The sequence below is a fragment of the Apis cerana genome, linkage group LG7 (assembly GCF_029169275.1).
Source record: "Apis cerana isolate GH-2021 linkage group LG7, AcerK_1.0, whole genome shotgun sequence".
In the NCBI taxonomy this organism is placed as follows: Eukaryota; Metazoa; Arthropoda; class Insecta; order Hymenoptera; family Apidae; genus Apis; species Apis cerana.
The window spans coordinates 2,264,232-2,287,585 of record NC_083858.1 but is presented as its reverse complement, the minus strand read 5'-3'; the positions used below and the strand labels follow the sequence as shown (position 1 = coordinate 2,287,585).

General features: G+C 38.9%; 1 protein-coding gene across 11 annotated transcripts in view; it reads right to left on the bottom strand.

Annotated features, from left to right (window-relative positions):
- LOC107994275 (venom dipeptidyl peptidase 4) overlaps positions 1-23,354 on the bottom strand; it is a 216,983-nt gene that overhangs the window by 179,829 nt on the left and 13,800 nt on the right. For 9 of the 11 annotated variants that reach the window (XM_062077611.1, XM_062077614.1, XM_062077615.1 and 6 more), the window contains one exon: positions 13,370-13,589. In XM_062077611.1, coding sequence (XP_061933595.1) covers positions 13,370-13,589 — 220 coding nt within the window. Of the gene's footprint in view, positions 1-13,369; positions 13,590-22,917; positions 23,020-23,094; positions 23,334-23,354 lie in introns of those variants that run through there. The other 2 variants (XM_062077607.1, XM_062077608.1) reach the window with 2 other exon arrangements.

Below are 23,354 nucleotides of genomic sequence, written 5' to 3'. Positions count from 1 at the left end.
GAGCTTTCGCTCCCCCTCGACCGGTTCAAAGCATAATTTCATTTTCCTCCATTTCTCTCTCTTTTTCTTTTTCCATTCGCCTTTATGCAAATCAACCTCGTATCATCGACGAGCGTTTGAGAAGTCGTAAGGAGAAATTGCGAATCGATCGTCTTCTCTCCCCTCGATTAACTTTAAAAATTAGGAAAGAGAGAAAATCGTGGAAAAGAAAATGTTACGCTTTTTAAAAAAAGCAATTTTTTTCGCCAGGAAATTATCTCGTAATTCCAGCTCGCCTTGGAAATTCCGAAATACCGATGCAATATTGATAACGCAGTCTCTCTCCCTTTGTATATATTTACCTTTCCTTTTTCCCTTCTTTCTTCCCCATACATAGTAGAAGATTGGGGATGAAAATTTAACACGGTATACTCGCGCGCGACACTTGTTCCCCTCGTGGAAGACAGACAAGCCGCGGGGAGTTTCGCGTTCCATCCAGTTTGCCAATTTTTTCCGAGCGATTCGTTAGGAAAATCGACGCTGGATGGTAGGCGCGATGGCGTGAAAAATTGCCCGTTCCACTTTTGCTTGGTAAAATTGATGGCTCGATTCGCGAGAGGAAAAAAGAAACAATAAAGGAGGAGAGAAACGGATATTTGTTGATTAACATTTTGCGAAAATTCCGATCTCGTGTGTTCGTCTCTCGGGAAAAATTGGAAGAACAATTCGCGACGATCATTTCATTCTTATCGACACACATCCTACGAATAGCATTTGCCTTGGAGAGAGCCGCTGCGTTGATTTTCTCGAAACAGGGTTTATTTAATTTTCCTCTCGCTCGTTTAACGAGCTGTTTTGTCGAGGAGATTCTCGAAGCAGGGAGGGAAGGGGGGGCTTAGGAAGCGAGAGAAGAGGCGAAGTAGACGGCCGCGTCCAGCTTATGGAGTACGGAGGACATTGGGGCGGAACGACGCCATTTGCAAAAAGGAACGAGCAACCGCGTGTGTGCATGCTTTTATAAGGACCTCTCAACGGCGCGTTGTAAACCGAGGGAAATGCTCGGTTCGTAAACGTTCGCGATAACAAGGCTGAGATTAAGGGGAACGGTGCATAGTTTCTCCGAGAGGTGAAAAATGGCGAACCGTGGCCGTTTCTTGGGGAGGTGGTCGCTCGAAAATCCTTGGATCGAGATGGTTATTTTTCTAAGCGATAAGTTCGCGAAACTTTGTTCAATTCGAGAGTTTTTTCGTACACTATCGATATGTTTAAAAATGGGAATTTTCAAATAATGATTCACGTTGATTATATAAAGAATGATATAAAGAAGGTTGAAAGAGCACTGGAAATTTCCTCCCTCGATATTTCCCTTGCCAAGGATCGAAAGAGAAGGCGCGATAACAACCGCATCAAAATTTTCCTCCATGTTCCCAACCCCTAATTGCGTCCCCGCGCAAGCCAAACAAGCCGAACCACCTCGTTTTCTACAAATGGAACTCCCTTGTATCCAATCGTTACTCGTACATCATCATCCGCGCATCGTGCCACATATATAAACCACAACTATCGCCCTCTTAAAGCAGACCTGTCCAACTCGCCTCCCTTCTTCTAACAACCAAACTCGTTTACCATTCTTAATTAATCTTACGACCACCGTTACATAACTCGAAAAAATTAATCCACTTCCAACAATATATTCACATTTATCACGTTCTCTCTTCTGCGTTGAAAAGGGAAAAGAAGAGGGGGGAAAGAAAAGGAAAGGGGCTGCTCGTGTTACCCGAAGATAACAACGATCCACGCGTTGTTGTTTCTCGCCGTTACGGACATCTGCGGGAAGAACCGTCCCCTCGAGGAGCGCGATCGCGTGCCTCTCCCAACACGACCACGTGCCTGGAAATAATGGAGGGAAACACGGTTTTACGGCCGTTAAAACCACCGGCCCTCGATCCCCCGGAATTTACGTATTCGGCCCTCGATCATACCCCCTCGAACAACGCTTATTAATTTCTGAAAGAGGGTAGGGTGAATAAATTTTCGCACCTCGCGAGAGAGGAGTCCTGTGGAGGAAAGGGGAGGAAGATTTATCCGGATGGTTTTGATGGATCGCTTCGCTTTTTTCCCTCTCCCCCTCTTTTGGTCTTTTGGGAGTTGGTTGGCGAGAAGGGTGGTTGAGAGAAGGAGAGGAGGCGGTGAAATACTCTGTGTAAATTACGAGGAAGGTATTTGGTTTGGAAGAGTTTTGCTGTTTCGATTAAATTTGGGGATTTGCGAGCAAGTAAAGAGGAGAGAGTTAAAATTTTCGAATTTATATATATTTTAATAAATCGTTATAAGTCGATTTTCCCGTAAATTTTAACCTTCGAGCGGCGAAATAATTTGAAATTCGGAAAAACGGGAGCCAATTACGGGGCAATACTTTATCGTTAAATCATATCCTAATCTTTAATATCTCGGATACCGTGAGAAACGTTGGAGACCGATAAAATGTCCTCCAATCCTGTACACTTTACGAGCCTCTTTTTTTCAGAGAACGTGGACAAAGATTCTTCTCTTGGATAGCTTTGAAGCGAGTCTTTTTTTTACTCGGATCGATATAAATCTTTTTTTCCATTTCACTTTTAAATAATTTCTTTTTCTTTTTTAATTCAACGTCTTGAAGGAAGATCGTCTATATGTGAAAGTTGAATTAAAATTCGTTTTTTTTCATAAATGGAAAAAAAAAAAAAGAATTTCTCTCAGTTAGAAATTAAATTAAAAACCGGGGATCCAGTCTGATTAAACCTAATTACAAAAATGGGACGTGTAGCGGGAGAATATAATGATAGAAATTTGAGATTAAATTAAGCCGAATTAATTTGTCAACTTTGGATTTTAATTATTAATAGATGTTTAATTAAATAAGACAAATCGGTGAAAGAAGGAAATTTTATTCGTAGTATTAATTTTAGTTGGGAGAATATCGATTAAATAAAACGTTACTGCTCTTAATTCATCCTCGTAGAGGAAAATATCCGATCGATTGGCAAATACAGGATGTTTTTATAAAAGATATATATATATATAATGATATTTTATCCGCGCAAGTTAATATCCATCGAAGAGAAAAAAAAATTACGACAAAATTTGTATATTTTGGAACCCCATATCAAATTCAATTGACGAATCGATTCACAATCGATTTAATAATTGTAATTATTTGCGATATTCCCTAGAATTTCGATCCCTCGTTCGAATCGAATTTAACGGGGTCATGTATCCCTTCGAAAATACGAATTCTCTTTGAATTCGTTGGAAAATCGTTCGATAAAATCCGGGCAATGAAAAAAATTTACCGATCTTTGTTTCTTATAAATTCACGTTTTAACAACATCCTCCACTGTTCACCACGAATGAATAGAAGAAAAACGAGCATTTAAAAATCGCCCTTCGTTCCAACCGATTAGAGATTTTCAATTATCTTATATTATTTTCAAAGTTCCATACGTACAATCTCCATATACATATATTGTGTTACAATATACATCTATCTATCTAATAATACATTATGCATATCAGTTTTTTACAGTAAATATAAAAATAAAGAAGCGCCAAAGTCTAAATATTTTATAATTAAGATACATTTTAAAAGAATCGTTGCATATATAATCCATTCTAATTTACATATTCGTGACATGTAAAACGCGTAAAACAGGATTTATCGTACAGTTTTCGTAACAATCCATTATTATTAGTAGGATAAGTAAGAATTCTTCACCGACCGTAATTGTTCGATCGTTAATTTATCACTGATCGAAGTTTATTTCGAAAAAGCTCTAGTAGAAATCCACCGAATCGAAGGAAATCATTTTATTTCAATTATGGAATCCGCATTTCTCTTTTCGATTCATTTGCAAATATTCTTTTCTTCGGGTACAAAGCCTCGATCGATTCGGGCAATAAATATACATATAACGGCACAATTTGCGGTTACTTTGAGCGAGACACTTTGAATGAGACAACTTACAAGGGATTGAGCGCTTTTATTTAAAAAAAAAAAAAAAAAAACAGGCAGGAGATCCAATTAAACATCAAAGCGTTCATTTAATCGTTGGAAGATTGATTTAGCTTGATTTAGTTTGAAGTGAATTCTTAATAATATGTATTGTATTCCTAAATTTAGGATGAAATAAGCGAAAGCCATTAGATAAAAAAGAGTAACAACGTAAAGTGAACAACTTGAACAATTCTAGCGGTTCCAAAATTTCCACGATCGCGTTAGTAAATTAAACCCCTTAAAACTCGCATTAAAATTAATACCAATATTCACCTCATTAATGAACCCCAAAAAGGAAAGTTTAATAACTTCCAAGATCCTCGACACGGAACGAAAGTCTTATCGTTGATGGCGAACGATTGATGTGCACGAAATAAACCAAAACAAAGCAAAAGGAAAAAGGGGAGAAAGATGTATTAAAAGAGAGAGGGAAGGAAAGAAAAACAGTGGAGAGGATTAGAGGATTTTGGTTGCCAAAAGGAAAAGCGGAACGGAAGATCGGTCGAGAGAGGAGAAGTTTCGAAACTGGGGGGAGAGGAGAGGCAGCTTCGCGCTATTTTAATTCGGGCGTCGTCCCTCCCCTTCCCCCAGCTAGAAGCGGATTTAATCAACGCCCATTATGCGCGCTCTCGCCGGAATGATACAGTTTTGTTCGAGTTTTCTTCGGGACTTCTTTCGCGCCGACGGCTCTGAAAGAGGTATCCCTGCTCCGGGTTACCAATTACCACCTGGAAACTTACCCCTCCCCTCCCCTATCGCGTCTTAATTAACGACACCAGATGCTCGAGAAGTAGAGGTGGTTCCTTCCCACTCGTTATTATTCGAATTCTGTCTGCTTCGAGGCTTGCTCGAGGTCGCCGTCGTCGATCGTTGAACGGCGAAATTGAAACAATTACGGCTCTCGACCGATCGTAAGAGATATAAATTCATCCGAGGAGCTTTCTTTTCTCTCGCGATTAAAAAAGCGAGGAAAGTTGGGGGAGGATACGAGGAAATCCGAGTCGCGATTGACGGACGGACGAGGTTGGAATCCGAAATGAGGGTGGAGTTTGGGAGAGAGGAAAAATTTGTGGGGACGTGAAGGGGCGATTGGAAATTTTCTTTCTTCTTTTATTTCGCCGAATCGGCACAGCGTTTAAAGAGGGGGAGGCATCGAAGGACGAATTCGAGAGATTTCGAGGATTTTTTTACGCGAGAGAAGAGGTGGAAATTACGATTGGTTCAATTTAAAATTTAAAAGAAGAGGACAGGAGGAAGGCGTAATAAAATGTCGTTATAATTCGATGTAATCGGCAGAGTTATTCCAAGGATAGAGATCGATTGTCCATAATTAGTGCGGTTCGCGCAATTGGTGCAACCAGACGGAAGTATTTACCAGCATTTCGATCGATACAGATTAATCGTAGGATTATCCCCTAATCTGACGTAATGTTTGATTGGCTAGCAACAGGAATCGCGTGATGTTTGCTTGATTACTCGGTTCCAGACGCATCCAGAGTTTAAATATTTTTCCCGGTGTAAAAATTTTTCAACCCGAGAAACGCGTTTAAATAAACTGTTTACATTTAATCGTCTCTGGAGAAACGAATTACAAGTTGCCAATACGATATTATAAATGGCGAAATAAAAAGAAAAACATGTTGAAACGTGAGAGAGAATTTTCAATTTGGACGCACGTGCGTTTACGATATTTCCTTTTTTAAAAATATTCGAAAAATGAGGAGAGAGGACGACGCGTTTCAACGAATGAAAATTGGTTGCCTCATAATGAGTTGAAACATTTCGTAGAAACACCAAAAACATTCCAACGCGCATAAAAGCCGTGGACGCTGTTCATACGTTTCAAAAAAGGACGAGAAACATTTTCGCTTTCGCCGTTTTAATCCATCATTTTACGCACCGAATTTCTCCCTCCCTTTTCTCTCGCAATAAACAATTTTCGAATCCAAGCCAAGGGAGCGGAGGAAAAAAGAGAGAGAGAAAAAAGAATCCTCCGAAATTTAACAAAATTTCCATCCGTGATTGTTATCGGAGAGGAAAGTATAAAAAACAAAGAGCCCAGAGAGAAGAAGAGGAAGAGGTTACACGATTCGAGTAACGAGGAGAAATGGCCGGGCGAAACGGGCCATCTTTCGCGATCAGAGCCGAAACCGAGGAGGGGAAATATATCTGTGGAAGAAACTGAGCTCGCCAATTACAGGAGGATCGAAATTAATGCCGATCGATTCCGTGGAAACCTTTGGTGGATTTCCCCCCAGGTAGCCGCCCTCTCTCAAAAATTAACGGCGACAAGTCTATTCGGGCTCCTGCTTGTTAGTTTTTCCTCGAGACACCGATGGAAACGGAACGGGGTAGGTTGGAAAAAATAGGAGGAGGAAGGTCGGGCAGGATAGCTGCGTTAGCGGAGGAGGAAGACCAGAGGGCGGTGATTATGGTGGTTGATGAGAGTTTCACGCTCGGCTGGAACCGCAGCACCCCCGAAATTGTGGTGATCTCGTACGTATTTAGCGTTTCTGCGTCGGATGGAGCTGTGCTAGGTGGGCCAGTTCCGCCGTGCGTCAGCAACACGCGTGGCTAATGCCCGGGAAAAACGGTTATAGGCCACGATTTTCTTGCTGCGGGATACACGTCGAAATACAATGAATGACGTGGATATTTATCTTTTTCGTGGGGGGAGAAAAACTCGTGATGTTTTGCGAAACAAACTATTTTCTCGGCTCGTAAGAGAAGAAAAATGGGGGTAAAAAATTGAGGGGATATTTCGAATTGTTAATCCGAATTTAATGTAAAATTTGTCGATCCCATGTTTGTGGAAAAAATAATAAATTCGCGATCGATCCGATGATATTCTATCAACAATCGTTGTTTTTCGTCGGTTTTCGCGATTAAAATTTCAACGTATACTTATTGTATCAAAACAGAATATAGTTATACTTGTTATATATATATATATATACGTATAATATAAAAAGTTGAAAAATAATTAACTTTCGTGAATATTGTCCATATCGATCGTAATTATTTTTTGCAAAATTTCACTTATAATCTCTTAAACGAGATACATTAACTTCTCGAATAACAATCGTAAACAATTTTCGAAAATTTCATCTTCTCTATTCTTTGGAGATTTACACCGGATCAATGGAGAGACGCCAAGATTCGATCATCGTCGTGCATTTCCAAAATTTCTCGAAAAATCTCACGGCCCGATTTCGACCCGTTTTGCCCGCAGAATTTCTTCTCTAATTTCCCTCCGCCCGAGAATCCTTTCCTTTTGTTCACCCGAGAATCGTTGGAGACCGGCGGGGAAGCGGTAAATACGAAACGAGAACGTTGCTGCCGAGAATGCTTTCCTTTCTTTTCTCCCCCTGCATTCTTTCCCCTCTCCTTCCCTCCCCGCCTGCTTTTTCTTCGATCTCCGGCGGAGTTTAATTCACTCGTGCAGGACAAGCGGAAAAAAATAATTACAAGATTATTTTTCCCCGCGTTTCGAAAAATTTACGTCCCTCTCCCTCGTTCCTCTTGTTCTCGCGTATTTCGCGAATTCTGAAAGAGCGCGCGTTGGAATTGTTTCGAGATTTATTCGGATACGAAACGTTGCCCCGAATAATTTTTTCCTTCCCTTTTCTAAACTCCCCGAGGACGACTATTCATCGAAGCGGAATATCGCGTTACATAGTTTTAGCGAGGCGAGGAGCAGTGTTACGTCGGATTCGAAAGAATAAATGGAACTTGTCGATCCAATTTGTCTTTAATTTTCGATCGAATTTGTCGAATGGAAGTGGACAAATTTTTAATTTAAAAATTCCAACTGAGATACGTTGATAATTTCTAGATATAATTTCTAGATTGATTTAGCAAAGCCGTTTAGTAAATAGTGCTAAAATAGTGCTAAATGTAACAAGAGAGAGAGAGGCCGCCATTTCTCGAAGTCATTTCCTACCAAAAAACGAGCGTCCAACCCGAGGAAATTTTCATTTTATATTTTCAATTTATTTCGCAAACACTTGTTTCCCTCCTCCCCCGATTCTTCCAAGAATAGCCTCGACAAATTGCACTCTATTTGACCTAAAAATCGAGGAATCGAGCGCGGAAGAAAGAAAAGAATGAAGCGGCGCGGCATCGAATCGACGATTGATGATACATTGGGTCACACGTTGGCGAGTTGGCCGTTGGAAAAGTTGTAGCGAGCGAGTTAAAATACACGGCAAAGTTACGATCTACTTCCCTTCCAATTCTTCTTTAAAAAGATATCGGGTTAGTTTCGAAGCAATGTAATCTTGGAATTGAAAATTAATTTTAATGATAACGCTTGTATTATTTTATCGTACGAGATCATTGATATTTCGCTTCGAAAATGCTATCCATCGCGTTCCAGGGAGAGAAGAGAGGAAGAGAATATTGGACGAAAAAGTTTGGAAATGAAGTATTGCAGTTGCGCAAGAGAGGAATCCCTGTAGGACAGACGAGAACTTTCTTCTTCTTTTCTTTTTTTTCTTCTTTTAATTAAACTTTTCTTTTATGCATTTTAAAAATTTCTTCGAGATTAAAACTGTTGTTCTTGCGCGAATCGTATCGCTTATTGCCAATTTCTTGAATACATAAAATCTTTTTGCGAAGAGAATAAAAATCCTATTATTATTCTTCTCGGATAATTCATTCGCCAGACAACGACGATGACAAAATTAATTCAAGAATTTAAAAAAAACAACAAAATTATACATATAATCTTTAATTTAACAAATGAAACAAATATTTCGAGCAACGTTAATAATTTAATTATTCGTTTCGCCTGGAAATAAATCTCCAACCCTAATTCCGTTAATAATTCAATTCACCGGGAACAATGGAAACGTCACCCTCGCCCCCGTATTAAATATTCCACGCAAACAGAGCGATTCTTCTCTGTAATTACTTCCTCTCGAATCATCGTACAGTGCCAAGCCAACTTGCTCACTGAGTGGATTAAACGAAGAGGAAAACCTCCTCCAAAAGATCAACAAGAAACCCCTTCCCCTCTCCTCGATGATAGATTTCCCCCTTTTAAAACGGCGATACAGCCTCGTTCGTGCACGAGACACGAGGGAGGGGGGAGGAAGAGCATAATGCGGCATAAGTTAAGACGATCCTCGGCCAAGTTTCTCCCGGGGAGCCGCGCAAAAACATAAAACAAGCGAGTTCGTAAACAGCAGTTGAAACTCGTTCAGGACGCACACGTTGGCGCATCCTGTCACAAAGAAGACGTTCGCGAGAGACTATTTCTTTGATCTCACGGGGGGTTGAAGGGTTCGTAAAAAAAGAAACGGGATGGAGAAGTTAGTTGGAGGAACCTGTTCGAGGAACTTGTCGCTCGTACCTTCCCTTCTTGTCACCCCGTTTCTTTCACGAGCACGATTCTCGGAACGAGTTTCTGGAGAGGAAAGGAAGGGGAGGGAGGTTCGAATCAAAAGGTACGAAGAAGAGAGAATGGGACTAACGATGGGTTTTTTTTTCTTTTGGTTGAAATTGATTTTTGAAACGGCAACGAGAGAATGAAAAGGGGAGGGGATGATCGTGTTTCTTTGCTGGAATGCGGATTGATTTGGGAATAAAAGTTTTGGGATGCAAAACTCGCGAGCCTTTTGTTGTTGCGTTGCCTGTGTAAAATCTTGAAATTTTTGGGATGAATTTGGATAGGATGCGGAATGTTAGTGGGAATTTCGTACGTGCACGTTCTTTTGTGAGAGAACTGTTGCTCGTTTGTAAACGTGGAATAATGTTCGTGGAGAATGATGAATATATTTTTAACGATGGTTTTTTTATCATTTTTGTTCCTTTGTTTAGGTACTGTATATTGTTAAGCGAAATTTTGTAGTTGATATCTCAAAGTTTCGTTTAATCGTGGAACGAGAAATTCTTTTATGTTGTTTTCCAGCTCCTTTTCTTTTCGTCATAATGCTTTTAAGCACTGGGAAAGATAAAAAGGATAAAGGAGATTAAAAATGTTGATGATTTAGCAGGCTAGAAAAGCAAACGTGTAATAATATATGTAAATATAAATAAAAACTCAAAGAATCAACAACAACACGAATATTCAAATTTATATAAATTGCAAATAATGACGATTCATTTTATATATATATATTGGAAATAAAAATCATTATTTTTTTTCTTCCTTTTTGAAAAATAAAATTTATTTATATATTCGAGAGATATATCATGATATTCAATAAATATCGTCTCGATTCACTTACACGAGCTTGTTACTGGAAACCTTGACCAATTTCGAATATGATATTTCGATAGCTTCGTACGATAATACGTTTCACAACATGTAACGACAAGCGAGAAATTCAATTTACCGCCCCGTGGAAGAGTAATTCTATTATTATTAGTAAGAGAAATCCACTAAGAAGGAAAGGGAAGCTGGAATTGCAATCATTTCCTCTTAAGAAATTATCATTTCGAAATTACTCGATACTCGATGTCGCTCGAGGAAAAAAGTTTATCCAAGTGGAATCCGCGTCAAATTTCAACGAGCCGAATCTCTCCTCGAAAAGTCCCCAGCCGCGTTTCAAAAGCCTTCCACGGCGCACAATACGCTTCAGCAACGTGAAATATGAAGAACCCCTCCCCCCTCCAACCAGAGATATTGCATAAATCACACGTTTCGAGAAAAATTTCGTGGAAAAAGGGATGGAAGATACACGAGAATATTTTTATTTCTCGTCCCCTGCGAAGAAAAATTCAACGGGATGAAAACGAGCTTCAAAGGATCCGCGGCTGATGCAGCCAGGAGAGGAGGGGAGACAAAGATAAGAACGCAGCGATCGCTAATCTGATCGAGAGCTTTCAAAGTATCGGCTTGATCGAGTTCGAAGCTAACAAAACTGATGTACAGAGAGGAGTAATCGGATAAATTCTTCGAAAAGAAATGGAAAGAGGAAGGTTGGGGAAAATGGTCTCGAGACACTCGACTTTGGAGAAGCGGCATTCCGAAATGATCAACCGCCAGCTTCTTCGCCAGTGTCACGATTGGAGGGAGAGGAGGGGTCAGGCAGCTCGCCAGGAGACCCGTCCCAGCTCCTCTCGTGCCAGAAAATTCTGTCCAGAACGATTCGTATCACTTGTTACGTGACGGCATGCGGGCCACGTGACGGTGTCATCTCTCCAACGGATCGATCCCCTTTGCGGATCGATTACGCAACCGATTTCGAAACACCTCCGCTCCTTATCCCCCGTCTGGGAAAGAATTCGGGACTAAAAATAGACCTAGAAAGGAAGGAATCCGGTAGAGCGAAGGCTCGGTGAAAGGTTGCATCTTTGAAAGTTTATCGTGCGTGCGCGCATGGAAGGAAGGAAGAAGGAACGGTGTTTGACAGAGTAATTTGCCGGTAATAATTCACGCGAGGATTAAATAAGAGAGGGGAGGGGAAAAGATTTGCACGGAACGATTCGATGATCACGGTTGTATAAACCGATATAACCGGTGGTTAATGATATATTTCTAAATTCCAAGACTTCCTCTAATGGAAACGTGATTAATGCCTTGTCCCGAGCTGGAGAAAGAGGAATGAAACGGCGATCCTCTCTCTTTCTCTCCATTTCCTTCCCTCAATTAGCGACCTATTCTTACCTCGCTCGCTTCTTTTTTTTACTTTTTCTTTCCTTTTTTTTTTTTACACACCGGTAATTCAACGTTTCACAAAGCGGTCTTGTTAGAAAACGAGGCCGAAGTATGCACTTTTGGCCGAGTTGAACGAGTCGTGGAATGCCTCCACGTAGGGAATTGATGTTCCTTGGCGCAGGAATCGTCAAAGGGGGAAAGTTTCTAAGTTGGTAACAGGGCGGTGGGGAATTAATTCGCCGAATGGAATCTTTGTTCCCTGGAAACGGAGGCCAGTGAAAGTGAAGTTTCCCTTAGAAACGTTCGGGACAATGGTTTCGAACAACCAGTGTCAAACTCGCTGGAAGCTTCGCCATTTACCGGGACAAAAGAGGGCCGCTAATCCCAAAACGAAACGAGATCGTTCGAGGGAAAAAATTAGCAGGAAGTATGCTCTTTCTTACGACACACGCATGATCGTGCATAAAAGAATCGATGGTTCGTAGATTACGTAAAAATGGAAATTGAAAATAGTTAAGAGTAAGGATTAAATTAAAAATCGCAGATCGAAAAATATTTTAATAACTTTGGACGAATTTCCACAACTCGAAAAAAGAAAATTATCGAGATATCTTTTTATAAATAATTACTTCTTGGAAAAGAAGGAAAAAAAAGATTTCTGGAAAGACGACGCAAGACTTAATAACTCGAGGAACGAGCGAACGATAATTACACGAATTGTCAGCGTGTGACAAAACTCGTTATAACCAATCAAACCGAGATTACGTTGATAATAAAAATAATTTTAAAATTAACCAAACAACGTTCGAAACGTCGGCCACCCGTCTTCCTTTCGCCCTTCCTTCGATTGAATTCGAGCGAAGGAAAGAAGATTCCTTTGAGAGGGGAAGAAAATAGAGAGAGAGATTGAAAAACTCTCGATTCATCGGAGGGGAGGTTCGTTGATTGCTGAAAATGATGTTTGCCGTGCGTGTAATGGCGCAAATCGATAGGCCCGTATAAGCGGAGGGAAATTAACGTCGCGCCATCCGGTACACAGGTAGCGTGTAGATACAGCCGGCGAATCGAAACCCCTCAATTTGCGGCAATGGACCGAGCCTCCTCCCTCCCTCGGCAAGGGGACGATTCTCTCCCCGTGATCCCCTAATTACCGCGCCCACGTCAAATCCCCTCCACCCTGCTCGCAATCGCAAACCGTCGGCAGGCCACAATAAAGATTTCAGCGATTAATCGGGATTTCGAGGAGGGTGAATCTTTGTCGTCCATCCCCTCGATAACACCTCTCCCGTGTTTAAGCTGTTGGAACTGGAAACGGATCGCCCCGAATGCGCGATCAAATCTGCGTTTCAAGGGTTTAATACGGTTACCATTCGATATAGATCGTGGGATAAGTTAAATTTAGACGTAATAAGGAGGGTGTCTTCTTCTTTCCTTTTCTCGCGTTACGTTCGATAAAGATGAAAGAGGTATTGGATACTTTGGGTTAGTGTAATGCGGTGTAATATCTTTGCGCGGTATCGAAATTGGAAATCGTGTGTTATTGGAAAGATGGAGGTATCGATCTTGGAGCATTTTATTCTATACAAAGAGACAAACTGTAACGTTGTAAATCGTTCCAATTGCAAAACAGTCGATTGATATTTATCTCATCAAAGCAAAGTTACTTATTTTATACGCAACGACCTGTTAAATCTTGGACCGATTAAGATTTCCCAATTATGAGTGAAGATTGATTAAAAATATATATTTACCGGTGATCCATGTCCCGTTGAAACTTTTTGGGGATAACGAGCCCGCGAGCCACTCCTCCAGAGAGATACCAGATGCGAGGGGGGTCCTCGAGGCCGAGGAGTCCGGGCTTCCGGTTAGAAGAACCGTTGCCGCGATGACCAAGCCGAGCACGACCACGGCGACCAAGCAGCCGGCCAGAAATCGCCGCCAATTCCGTTGCTTGTTCTTCGTCATCAGGTCCTGGAACAATTACCAAACCGAGCCAGGGGAGGGTTAAGCTGTGTCCACTCGGTGCCTCTTGCGGGGGCAAGTTAGGAAACCGACAGATGTTAAGGACAGGAGGCAGTGGATTTGCAAGGTTTACGAGGATGCAATGGATACCGACTCAGAGTTCTAGAGTTTGCTAGAGATGTTATTTAAGAATTGGAATCGTTATTAAACGCGGATACTTTTTAATCTTTAAAGAAACATTGCGGATGAAGCTAAAAAGGGATTGGAAATAACGATTAGACTTTATTTAAAAGTGTTGTTTCATTCGAACAACGTGATTATAACGATTAATCATTTTGTGTTTCTTTTTTAAATAAATAGAAAGTAAAATGAATATTATCGTCAATATTCGATGGCAATGTTAGTAGGAATTAATTTCATGCCTCGATTTGCACACACATTTTCTTATTTTTACTTTCGATAATTTTTTCGAAGCGTGTTGAACCGATTTGCGCGAAAACATCTACCTATATGTAATTCGATTCGAAGGTACGTGGGTAAGATTTTCAGCTGTATATATATATATATACACAGATATCTCTGGAACGTATCTCATATGCATAACGCGCAAACGCGTACGACGTGTCTCTCGTCGTCGTATTTCGAAAAACGAAACACGCATCCCGGCCACAATGCGTTTAAATAATTCTTTCGGTGCAAAAGAGTCGACTCGTTTCCGCTGTTTATCGCTTGATATAACCGTGTCAATTTTTTTCTCTTTTCCTCTCTCTCTCTCTTTTCTGTTTTTCTTTCCTCCTTTGACCTGGAAACCGGATTCTGTTTGGACCCGTAACAATTCTTCCTGCTCTCTCGTGTTTACCTTCGGGACCTTTTCAACGCGACGCGACGTTTAACTTGCCTGATGAGAACTTCATTCGCGCAATTCCTCCTCGGCCGCGTTTGGTGGAAGAGAGCGCCTTAAGCTCCGTCCACACCGACCAACCGATCGATAAATCACGAGGGAAACGCTTCTCTCTTTTTCTTTTTCTTTAATTTCATCGGTCTTTCGCGGATTAGAAGACGAGTTTAATTATCAAGAGGGGAGAGAGAAAAGAATTTTCGCAAATTGGACGAAAGGATTGAGTAAGCAGTATAATTGCACTCGTCGATGCGCTGCTATTTCGATTCTTATATTTCCGGAATCATTAGCTCGGAAAAGAAGATTTCTATCGGGGAATGGAAAGAAGGAATTAATCGTTTTTCGAGATGACGAAATCTGGATCACCTTTTACATCGAAAATTCCGCGAGCATTTCGATTTCCACGCCAATCGCCCTGCAAATCCGTTTCAAGATCGATCCATCGTCCCGTTTCACTCGTTTTCCTGTGTGAGGATCGCCTTAGACGGCGATCAACTTCGAACGCATGGCTCAAAGAGGCAAGGAGAGAGGGTTCGCCGAGGGATAACCGTTTAAAATTATCCCTTACACTCGTTAGAAAACTTGAACGAGTCTTTCTTTCACGTAATAAAATTCAATAGATCGGATCGAGGGAATCGGTTTTATCGAATTTGAAATGGAAATATAAGATTAATTTCGTTTAAACCTTGTTTTAAACGAATGGGATGAAATTTTTCTCATGTAATTTTCTTCTTCTGTAACACGATGCATGATCAATTTCACGTGTTACTTTAAATTTAACGATAAATTTAACAAAGGAAATCAACTGTAACCGAAGAAAACAAATGAGCCAATCTCAACACAATTCTCCTCGAGAAGATTGTCAATTAAAACATTCCATTCTTAAACTTAAATTTTTATTTTGCTCAAAAATGTTTTGTATTTCGATGGGATTTCGAATAATTCCGGGTTATTAATTAATTAATTGGTTACGAATTGTGCTTCGTTGTACAGGGTCGCTTTGTGAAAGGGGCTTTGGATGCTCGCGATCGTTTAAAGAAGAGACCGATAGAAGTTTTCAATTATCCCAAAGAACGAGCCGTGGGTGTCTCTAACCCGAGTGAGGTTTCTCTTCCGCGATTACATTACAGTCGACTGCGGCGAGAATTTTTCCTGGGATCAACGCTTCCGGTTATCTGGCTCGAGGCAAGGAAAAAGGAGGCGAAAGAGCGATAGTTATACACGGACGTCTAAAAGTTTAGGATCTTTCGTTGAATTAATTGCGATTAATTCCTTTGCGAGATTTTCTTTCTTTTACAACACGATACGAAAAATCTTCGCTTAATTCTTATCAAATTGAAGTATTGTTATGAAGATTTTTAGTAAATGGAATAGATAACGAAATTTTTGAAAGTACGAACAAAACTTTAACATTGACTCGATTGGTTGTATCTTTTGAATACGATACAACGTTTTGAATGGGTAAATAACGAAAATAATTATTTCCCGCAAATTGAAAGGAGAAATATCATGATAACAGAGAGAAAATTGCAAACCTCTTGTTTCTACAAGTTCATATTTTTAAATTTGAAGCGAAAACTTTACTATCTTTTTTCATCTCGAGCCGGGAATAATGCGTCGAATAAAATAATAGATCCATTACACTGGCGATGTATACGAGTTTTGGGGAAAATTCAGTACAAATAAATCAAATAAATCGATAAGCAGGAATAGGAGATATATAAGTAAACTTTTCTAGGTTAGCATTACGTCTTTTTAATATGAAATGGATTTCGATTAAGCCACGAGGCAAAACTTTTGAATGGAAATGTACCGCCGCCCCGAGATTTCTGAAGATCCCGCCGTTTTATTATACCCTTTATTACACGAGCTTCACCAGCGCGATTTCATTTTCCTTCGCTATCCATAAATTCTCCAACGATCCTTCGACCACTTAAAAAATAGTATAATCCCCGCGAGAGGATCGTTCGTGTGATTTATCACGGTGGATAAATTTTTTTCCATTGACCGCGACAACCAGTAAGAAATTCCGGGGGAATTAAATGACCCATCGCCGTACAATAATAAGAAAAGAGCAAATGTATTTCAAGATGGGTAAAGAATCGTTGCGATTCTCGCGAAACCTTCGAGAGATCTAGATTTATGGAGCGTGATGGCGCAGGAATATCCAGGTGAAAAGGATGGCATCCTTAGCCGACCACGGTGGCTTACTCGTGAACAAGCAGTCATCCGAGAAGAGGCATCCGGATAACTTGCACAGACGTGAATTCTCCACGAATCAGAAATTTCACGAATTTCGCGATAAATAATCGAGGAGTGGTCTTTCAAGTTGACATCGTACTTTGATATTTTTAATAATCATCTTTTTAATTATAACAAGCTTACTCTGTTCCTTTTCCTGATAATTTTTCGCCCGAAATTACGTAAATGTAGAGATAAAGTCGAAAGTAGGAAGGAACGATTTTTAAAATTGTTGCTTATTGATAAATCCACTTTACGTATTATTTGGCACATTGCAAATTTGAAGTTTTCAATTTGAGAGGAGAAAAGTATCGTGGAAATTTCATGAAAAGCTAATACGATGTAATTTATTTTTGCACCGAATAAAATTTAAAATTTTATAATAATTATAATTCGGATAATTTCGCATAATCCTATAGAAAATTGAGATTTAAATTCTACTACAAATTATTGCAATCTAAGTATATAATATCAGAAAAATAATCCATGGAACGCCTTATAAAATATAAACTTTCAACTCCATGCAATATAATTTTATTATCGATTATAATAAAAGAAAGAAGTAAAAGTTACGACTATTTAGAATTAACGAATAAATTTCTCGATAAGTCTGAAACAATAGAACCGTATCGAAAATTACTTGGAAATGTGTTTATAAAATAACAGACAAAATTCAAAAGACAGAAACCTTCCAATCTTCCATTCCAATATCCTTTCCCCCGCGTTAATTTGTCAAAGAAGCCTTAATACCCGCGCAATGAACGTGAAATGTTCGTAAGAGCCAAGAATGGTCCCCTCCCCTTTTCAGATGAAAAACGTTAAGAGCGCTATAAAATGTTTAATCTCGAGACGGATGTATAAAAGATGGAAAATTCGTGATCTGCGAAAATTAACGAGGATCTCGTATGCAATAATGTCGAATTGATGAAGTATATAACCCTTTTAAGGGCGCGATCGAGGCTGCTTCCGGATAGGATAAGGAAACGTATAGGTGAAACGTGAGGTAATATCCGGGCGTGGCGCAAGGACATCGGGGCATTTTCGATTCCGTACCCTTGGAAAAGTAACATCTCGTCTCGTTCGTGTCCTTAAATGTGAAAGTTAAACGATGCTTGTGAGGCTCTTTTATCAAAATTAAATTTAAACCTCCCTCGAGGCTGATCCATTACCAGGAAAGGGGGGAGGGGAAGCCCCACGGATGAGGAAAGACTTTCTTTTTTTTTTATCGCGGAATTTCATTTAACAAATGATTTTTAAAAGGGGGCTTTACTACCACCGGTTGCGCAAAGTTTACAAAGGGAAACGATATCGGATAGTTTATAACGGTATCCACTTTGTTTTATGCTTCGAGAGGATTATTTTACGCTGCATCGATTCAACTTCTTGTTGACGTTGTTAAAGAAATTCCTTAAACTTTTAAATAATTCGTTCTTTCTTCCTCTTCTTCTTCTTCTTCTTCTTTTTCCACCCGTCTGATTGAGAAATGTGAAAATCGATTTTGATAATAAATCTGTTATTAGAAAATTGATTAAATCCTTTCGAATCTCAAATGGTAATTTAACGAGATAAGGAGATAAAGTATATTAAAAATTTAAGAATAAGAGAAAATAGTAAAAAAAAGATTGGATTTATGGAAGGCGTTTATGGAAGGAGGTTCGATTAAACGGAATGATCAATTGAAAAGAAAAATGTTCAGTTCCCAAACCCCCCCAATATAATTTCACTTATCTAAATTGACGAAACTATACCTTCGTCGAGGGAAATCAACGAGTTAACGATCGATACAACCATTGGCGAGAACCTTTCCACCGCCATTTTTAAAGTGGTTCTAACCATTTTTTCTGATTTACACACCAATCGACCAAGATTTATCGGGTCATCCCATAAAAGGATAACGGAATTCGAATACGCAAGAAATGAGGCATAACTCTTTGGCGAACAATCACTCTCTTATCTCCCTGATCCCGAACTTATAAAACATGTATACATATATATATAAAATTATATAATCACGTATCTCTAATCATGACAATTATTTTTTTAACTGCAAAATATTGACACAATGGAATGGATAATCCTACGAATTGCGTAATAACGCGATAACAAATTCATTTCGTCGTATTTTCTTTTTTTAGAAGATAAAAAGAAGTTGCCAGCTCAAGTGCTTCTCGATTCGCATGACGCAATATCCATCCATCAACGCGTATTCATTTGCAATTTTTTCTTCCCGCTCGGAGGTCGCCGCTTTTTCATCAAATTTAAATATATTTTAAACGGCGTATTGTGTTCCAGCCATTTGTAAATCGGTCAATATCGAACAACGGCTATCCATATAAAGATATCGAGAGAGAGAGAGATATATAATGTATTCCTGCAGTTGATTGAAGAAAAAGAAATGTATATATATATTCGGTATGTACATTCGAAAGGGGTGTAAAAAAGAAAGTAAGTAGCGGTCCGTGAACATCATTATGAATGAACCCGGAGTTACTGTAATTACAGAATTTTAATTGGACTCTCGCAACTGCGAAAGTTGTGGGGAAGGGGAGGGATGGCAAACTCTACTCGTAAATCAATTTCATTAAAATATATTCCCAATTATATAAAAATATTACTTGAATATCTCGGTGAGTTTTTAATGCGAGGATCTCTCGTCCAAGTTAGATAGTTTTAACCATTCCATCTGCGTTTCAGAATATATCGTGTCGTTGAAAAGTAAATAGAACGGGGCACGTTGGAAAATTTTATTTCGAAAATGAATTGCGGAAAAAGTCTAGCACTTTTTAAATATTCAAAAAGATGGATACTCGGGTGTTTAAAAACTTGGTTATTCATGAATTGGAATACCCGAGGATTCGAAATTCACGTGAAAATTTTTACGGAGTCGGAGCTCAAGCGTAATAAGATTTGTCGCCCAATATTTCGAGCGATAATAATTTCCAATCTCGCGCAAAGAATTTTGAAAAATTGAAATATCCGAAATTCGGACGATTATGTGAAAACGAATCTCCAGATATCGTGTACAGATGCACACTTTCTTGCTAAAATTTACACTCTCGAGAGTTGAAACGCGATAATTGAATATGCTTAAAGATTTCGATTCTATGAAAGTTTCTGAAAAATTAATCGCGAGACAATGCAACAATCATTATAAAACACGAATTTCACCAGGAGGATAGATCACGGTTAAGGATAACGTTACAAAGCCGGAGGCAATTTCGACGTGCAATTTCACCATGCGAATTTGAAAAGATGAGCCAGGATGAGTCACGCATCGTGAAACTGCGATATTAAGAACGGTTAAGTAGGTAGTTCGGTATTCAGCATCTCGAGGAGAAAGGATGCAATTAAGTATGCCCGTATCTCCCTAAAGTGAAAGCCAGCCAAGCGAATAGAGATGCGCTCGCCCTTAAGAGAGAGAGAGAGAGAGAGAGAGACTTGATGCCTGTTTCGCACAGGTTCGAATCGGGTCATTGAATCGGGCCATTGTGACAGTTTCGCCGTGAAAACGTTCGCTCGGTCGGTAATTGATTTTGCGGCGCGGCGAATTCGATTATTTCTAAATTGGCGGAAAAAATACGGAGGAAAAGAAGACTTTCCATCTTGGCTCAACGAGGCTTTGAATCGTTTTTTCAGCAATATCGTCGGCACGATTGATGTACCGCGCGATAATTACACGCTGTTGAATACTCTTCAGGATATTATGATCGCGATACTTGCAATTATGCATTGGCCCGCTGTATTAATTAATCATTAAACATGTATGGTGTATATAATAACGAATATATATATAATTTTGCTCGATATATCGGTAACTAGGGATAATTAGCGTAGCTTAAAGCGAAGCTTGTTAGTAACGGTTAATTATTCGTTCTGATAATACGATGTTAAAAGTGAAAAGTCTCGTCAGAATTCTAATCTATTCTGTTATATTCATAGAAGTGGTAGCGTTTTGTAAACTAAATACGCGTGAAATTTCAATGAAAACGTTAAAAGATGAGCACAAGAGGCGAATATGAACGAGAAAATCACACGTTATAATAATAATAATAATAATCATGAATCATTAATATAAGTTACGTAAATTATCCTTCAAGACGAGTTACGTGCGAATTGACGTAGAATTGAATTGCTTCTAATGCCGGTGCAATTTTCCTTTTGCATTTTTTTCCTACAAAGATATCATCAATAGGAGAATAGACCAATAATAGGAGAATAGATTGCGACAATCTTTCAGCTCGGTGCATCGTCGTTGTAAAGTCTTTGTTAACATCTCAACCTTGGCGACTTTCACGTACACGCACATTGCCCAATCTATTAATTCGACCCTGACGAATACTACCAGTTCGAGATAGGAACACAAAACCTGTTTTCCAATGTCGTTGCATAATCCGTTGCAACAAATTCGTTCGTTCCATCGTTATTCCTAATACAAATCGTAAAATAAAACTCTCAACAATTTACAAATATATCGATACAAATATCAGCATCGATAATTTGCTTCGTGCATCGCGATGTTATTAATGGTACAACTTTTTAATTTCAGGCGACCGCAATTTTCGAAAACGGTTATCTCGAATTAAAATGGACAAAATTGTCGGGGAATCGTAGATTAACGAAATGAAGAAAATTGCGAGGGAGTCGTGGATTAACGAATTTTAAAAAGATTCGAGTTTTTCGTCCATAAGATAGTGATATGGAAATGAAGCATAGAGAAGCCATGTTTTTTTCTTTTTGCAAATCGAATCGTCAACAGTGTAAAAACTCTTGTTTCACGGAGACACAATTTCCCATAGCGTGATTATCAATTGAATTTACATGCAGCCTCACTGGAATGCGAATGTTTCACGTATTTTCCCTCCATTCACGTTTGTTTCCGTGTAATCGTTTTATTGAATTCGGTGTCAAGGGTATGAAAAGCATTCAGTGGTAGAGCCATCATTTATTAATCAAACGTAGACATTCGTTCAACACTTTAAAACACATTTCCCCTATTGATTTATCAAGATAAAAAAAGAAACAATTGAAAATTCAGATTCAAAGAAATCATTGTAAATCGTATTTTGAAGAAGTAATACTTAGAATAAGAATTATTTTAACATAAAATTTCAAGAAAAGGAAAAACTTACTCTTTGAATTATAGAAAGATTGAAAATTTTATATCTTCGCTGTTCATTTTACAAATAATTCGCATAAATTGGACGAGATTTCAAAAATGAAAAATTAAGCTTTCTAATTAATCCAAGAGATTGAAGCCGCTGTTTCTTGGGATATACATAGCTTTGTCCTGCGGCTTTTGACGTCACATAAAGCACACAGCAGTTAGAGAGTAATTTAAGCTCGTGGCAACTGTTACAGAATAAAATTAAGAAATTCTTCAAAGTAGAAATTAAATTCTAGTAAATCAACGTAAATTTAAGAATTTTAAAAATGATATTTTTTACCGTAAGAAATCGCAGAATCGTCAAATAACAGAGAGAAACGAAATGAAAAATTGCGGAAGCGTTCGTCTCAATAGAGATCGAAAAAGAATGCAATCCGACGAGTCACTCGATAATGATTGTAATCTGAAAAAAAAACGTATGAGCAATTTGAATCGTTCTTAGTGAAACGCAATCAAACTCGAACAAAGCTGGAAATCAAAATAATCCTTTATTCTACAATTTTGGAACTTATATTTATCGTTTCAAACGATTCATTCAACAATTTCTCGCTTCAAATAGTTAAATTATTTTCTATAATTATTTGATGACAAGTTTAAAAAAATTTCCAACAAGAATTAGCGAAACAGAAATTAATATATCGTTATTTGTATTCTGAAGAGAAGAAGAGTCCGATTTGCTTATCCGTTTCTAATATTCGTTATTTTTTTCATTATTCTCTACTGTCCGGTTCAATCAGTCGATCAAAAGACAGGTAACCACGCATGCGTGTTAATAGTTCGATATGAAATTTTCTAACGTATAAAAATAATCTTCAAATTCCGTATAAAATTATGACACGAGAAAATTACACTTTAATTAAGCAATAATTTTTTCTTGGAAACATGAATCAATCGTTTCATATTTACTAACTTAAATCAGAAAATACCTCGACAAATATCTGTTTCGAATTATGCTGACTTGTCTCGAATAACTGCCATAAAAATGTCGAAAGAATCATTAACCAAACCAGCAAATTATCTCATTTCGTAAATACCTGATATGACAGAAACGAACAAGTCTTGAACAGGACATACGAACATGTGGATAACCTCGTCCTATTAAATCGATCCAATACGAAACCCAACCTCAATGCGATCTGCGAGAGAAGGTGAATTGACAGCAAGAGCACAAAGCCGCATTTTCGTAGAAAGTAAGAAAAGTGAACGCTCACGTGTCGGAAATACCGGACTGGAAACGGCATCCACGATGTTCAATATGTTCTTGATTAATCCAGCTTGACACAAATTTCGTATTTCTCGATAGAAACGAATCAACTTGTTAAAAATCGATCGCGATTAATTTTTCGATACAAAAAACTAGCGATCGAATACGCGCATACGATCATACGTCCGTAAGTATCGCGCGACTCCTTCTTTCTCAGTCTTTCTCATGCGAGTTGTCGTTCGGTAATATTCGGCTGTATTCGGCTTA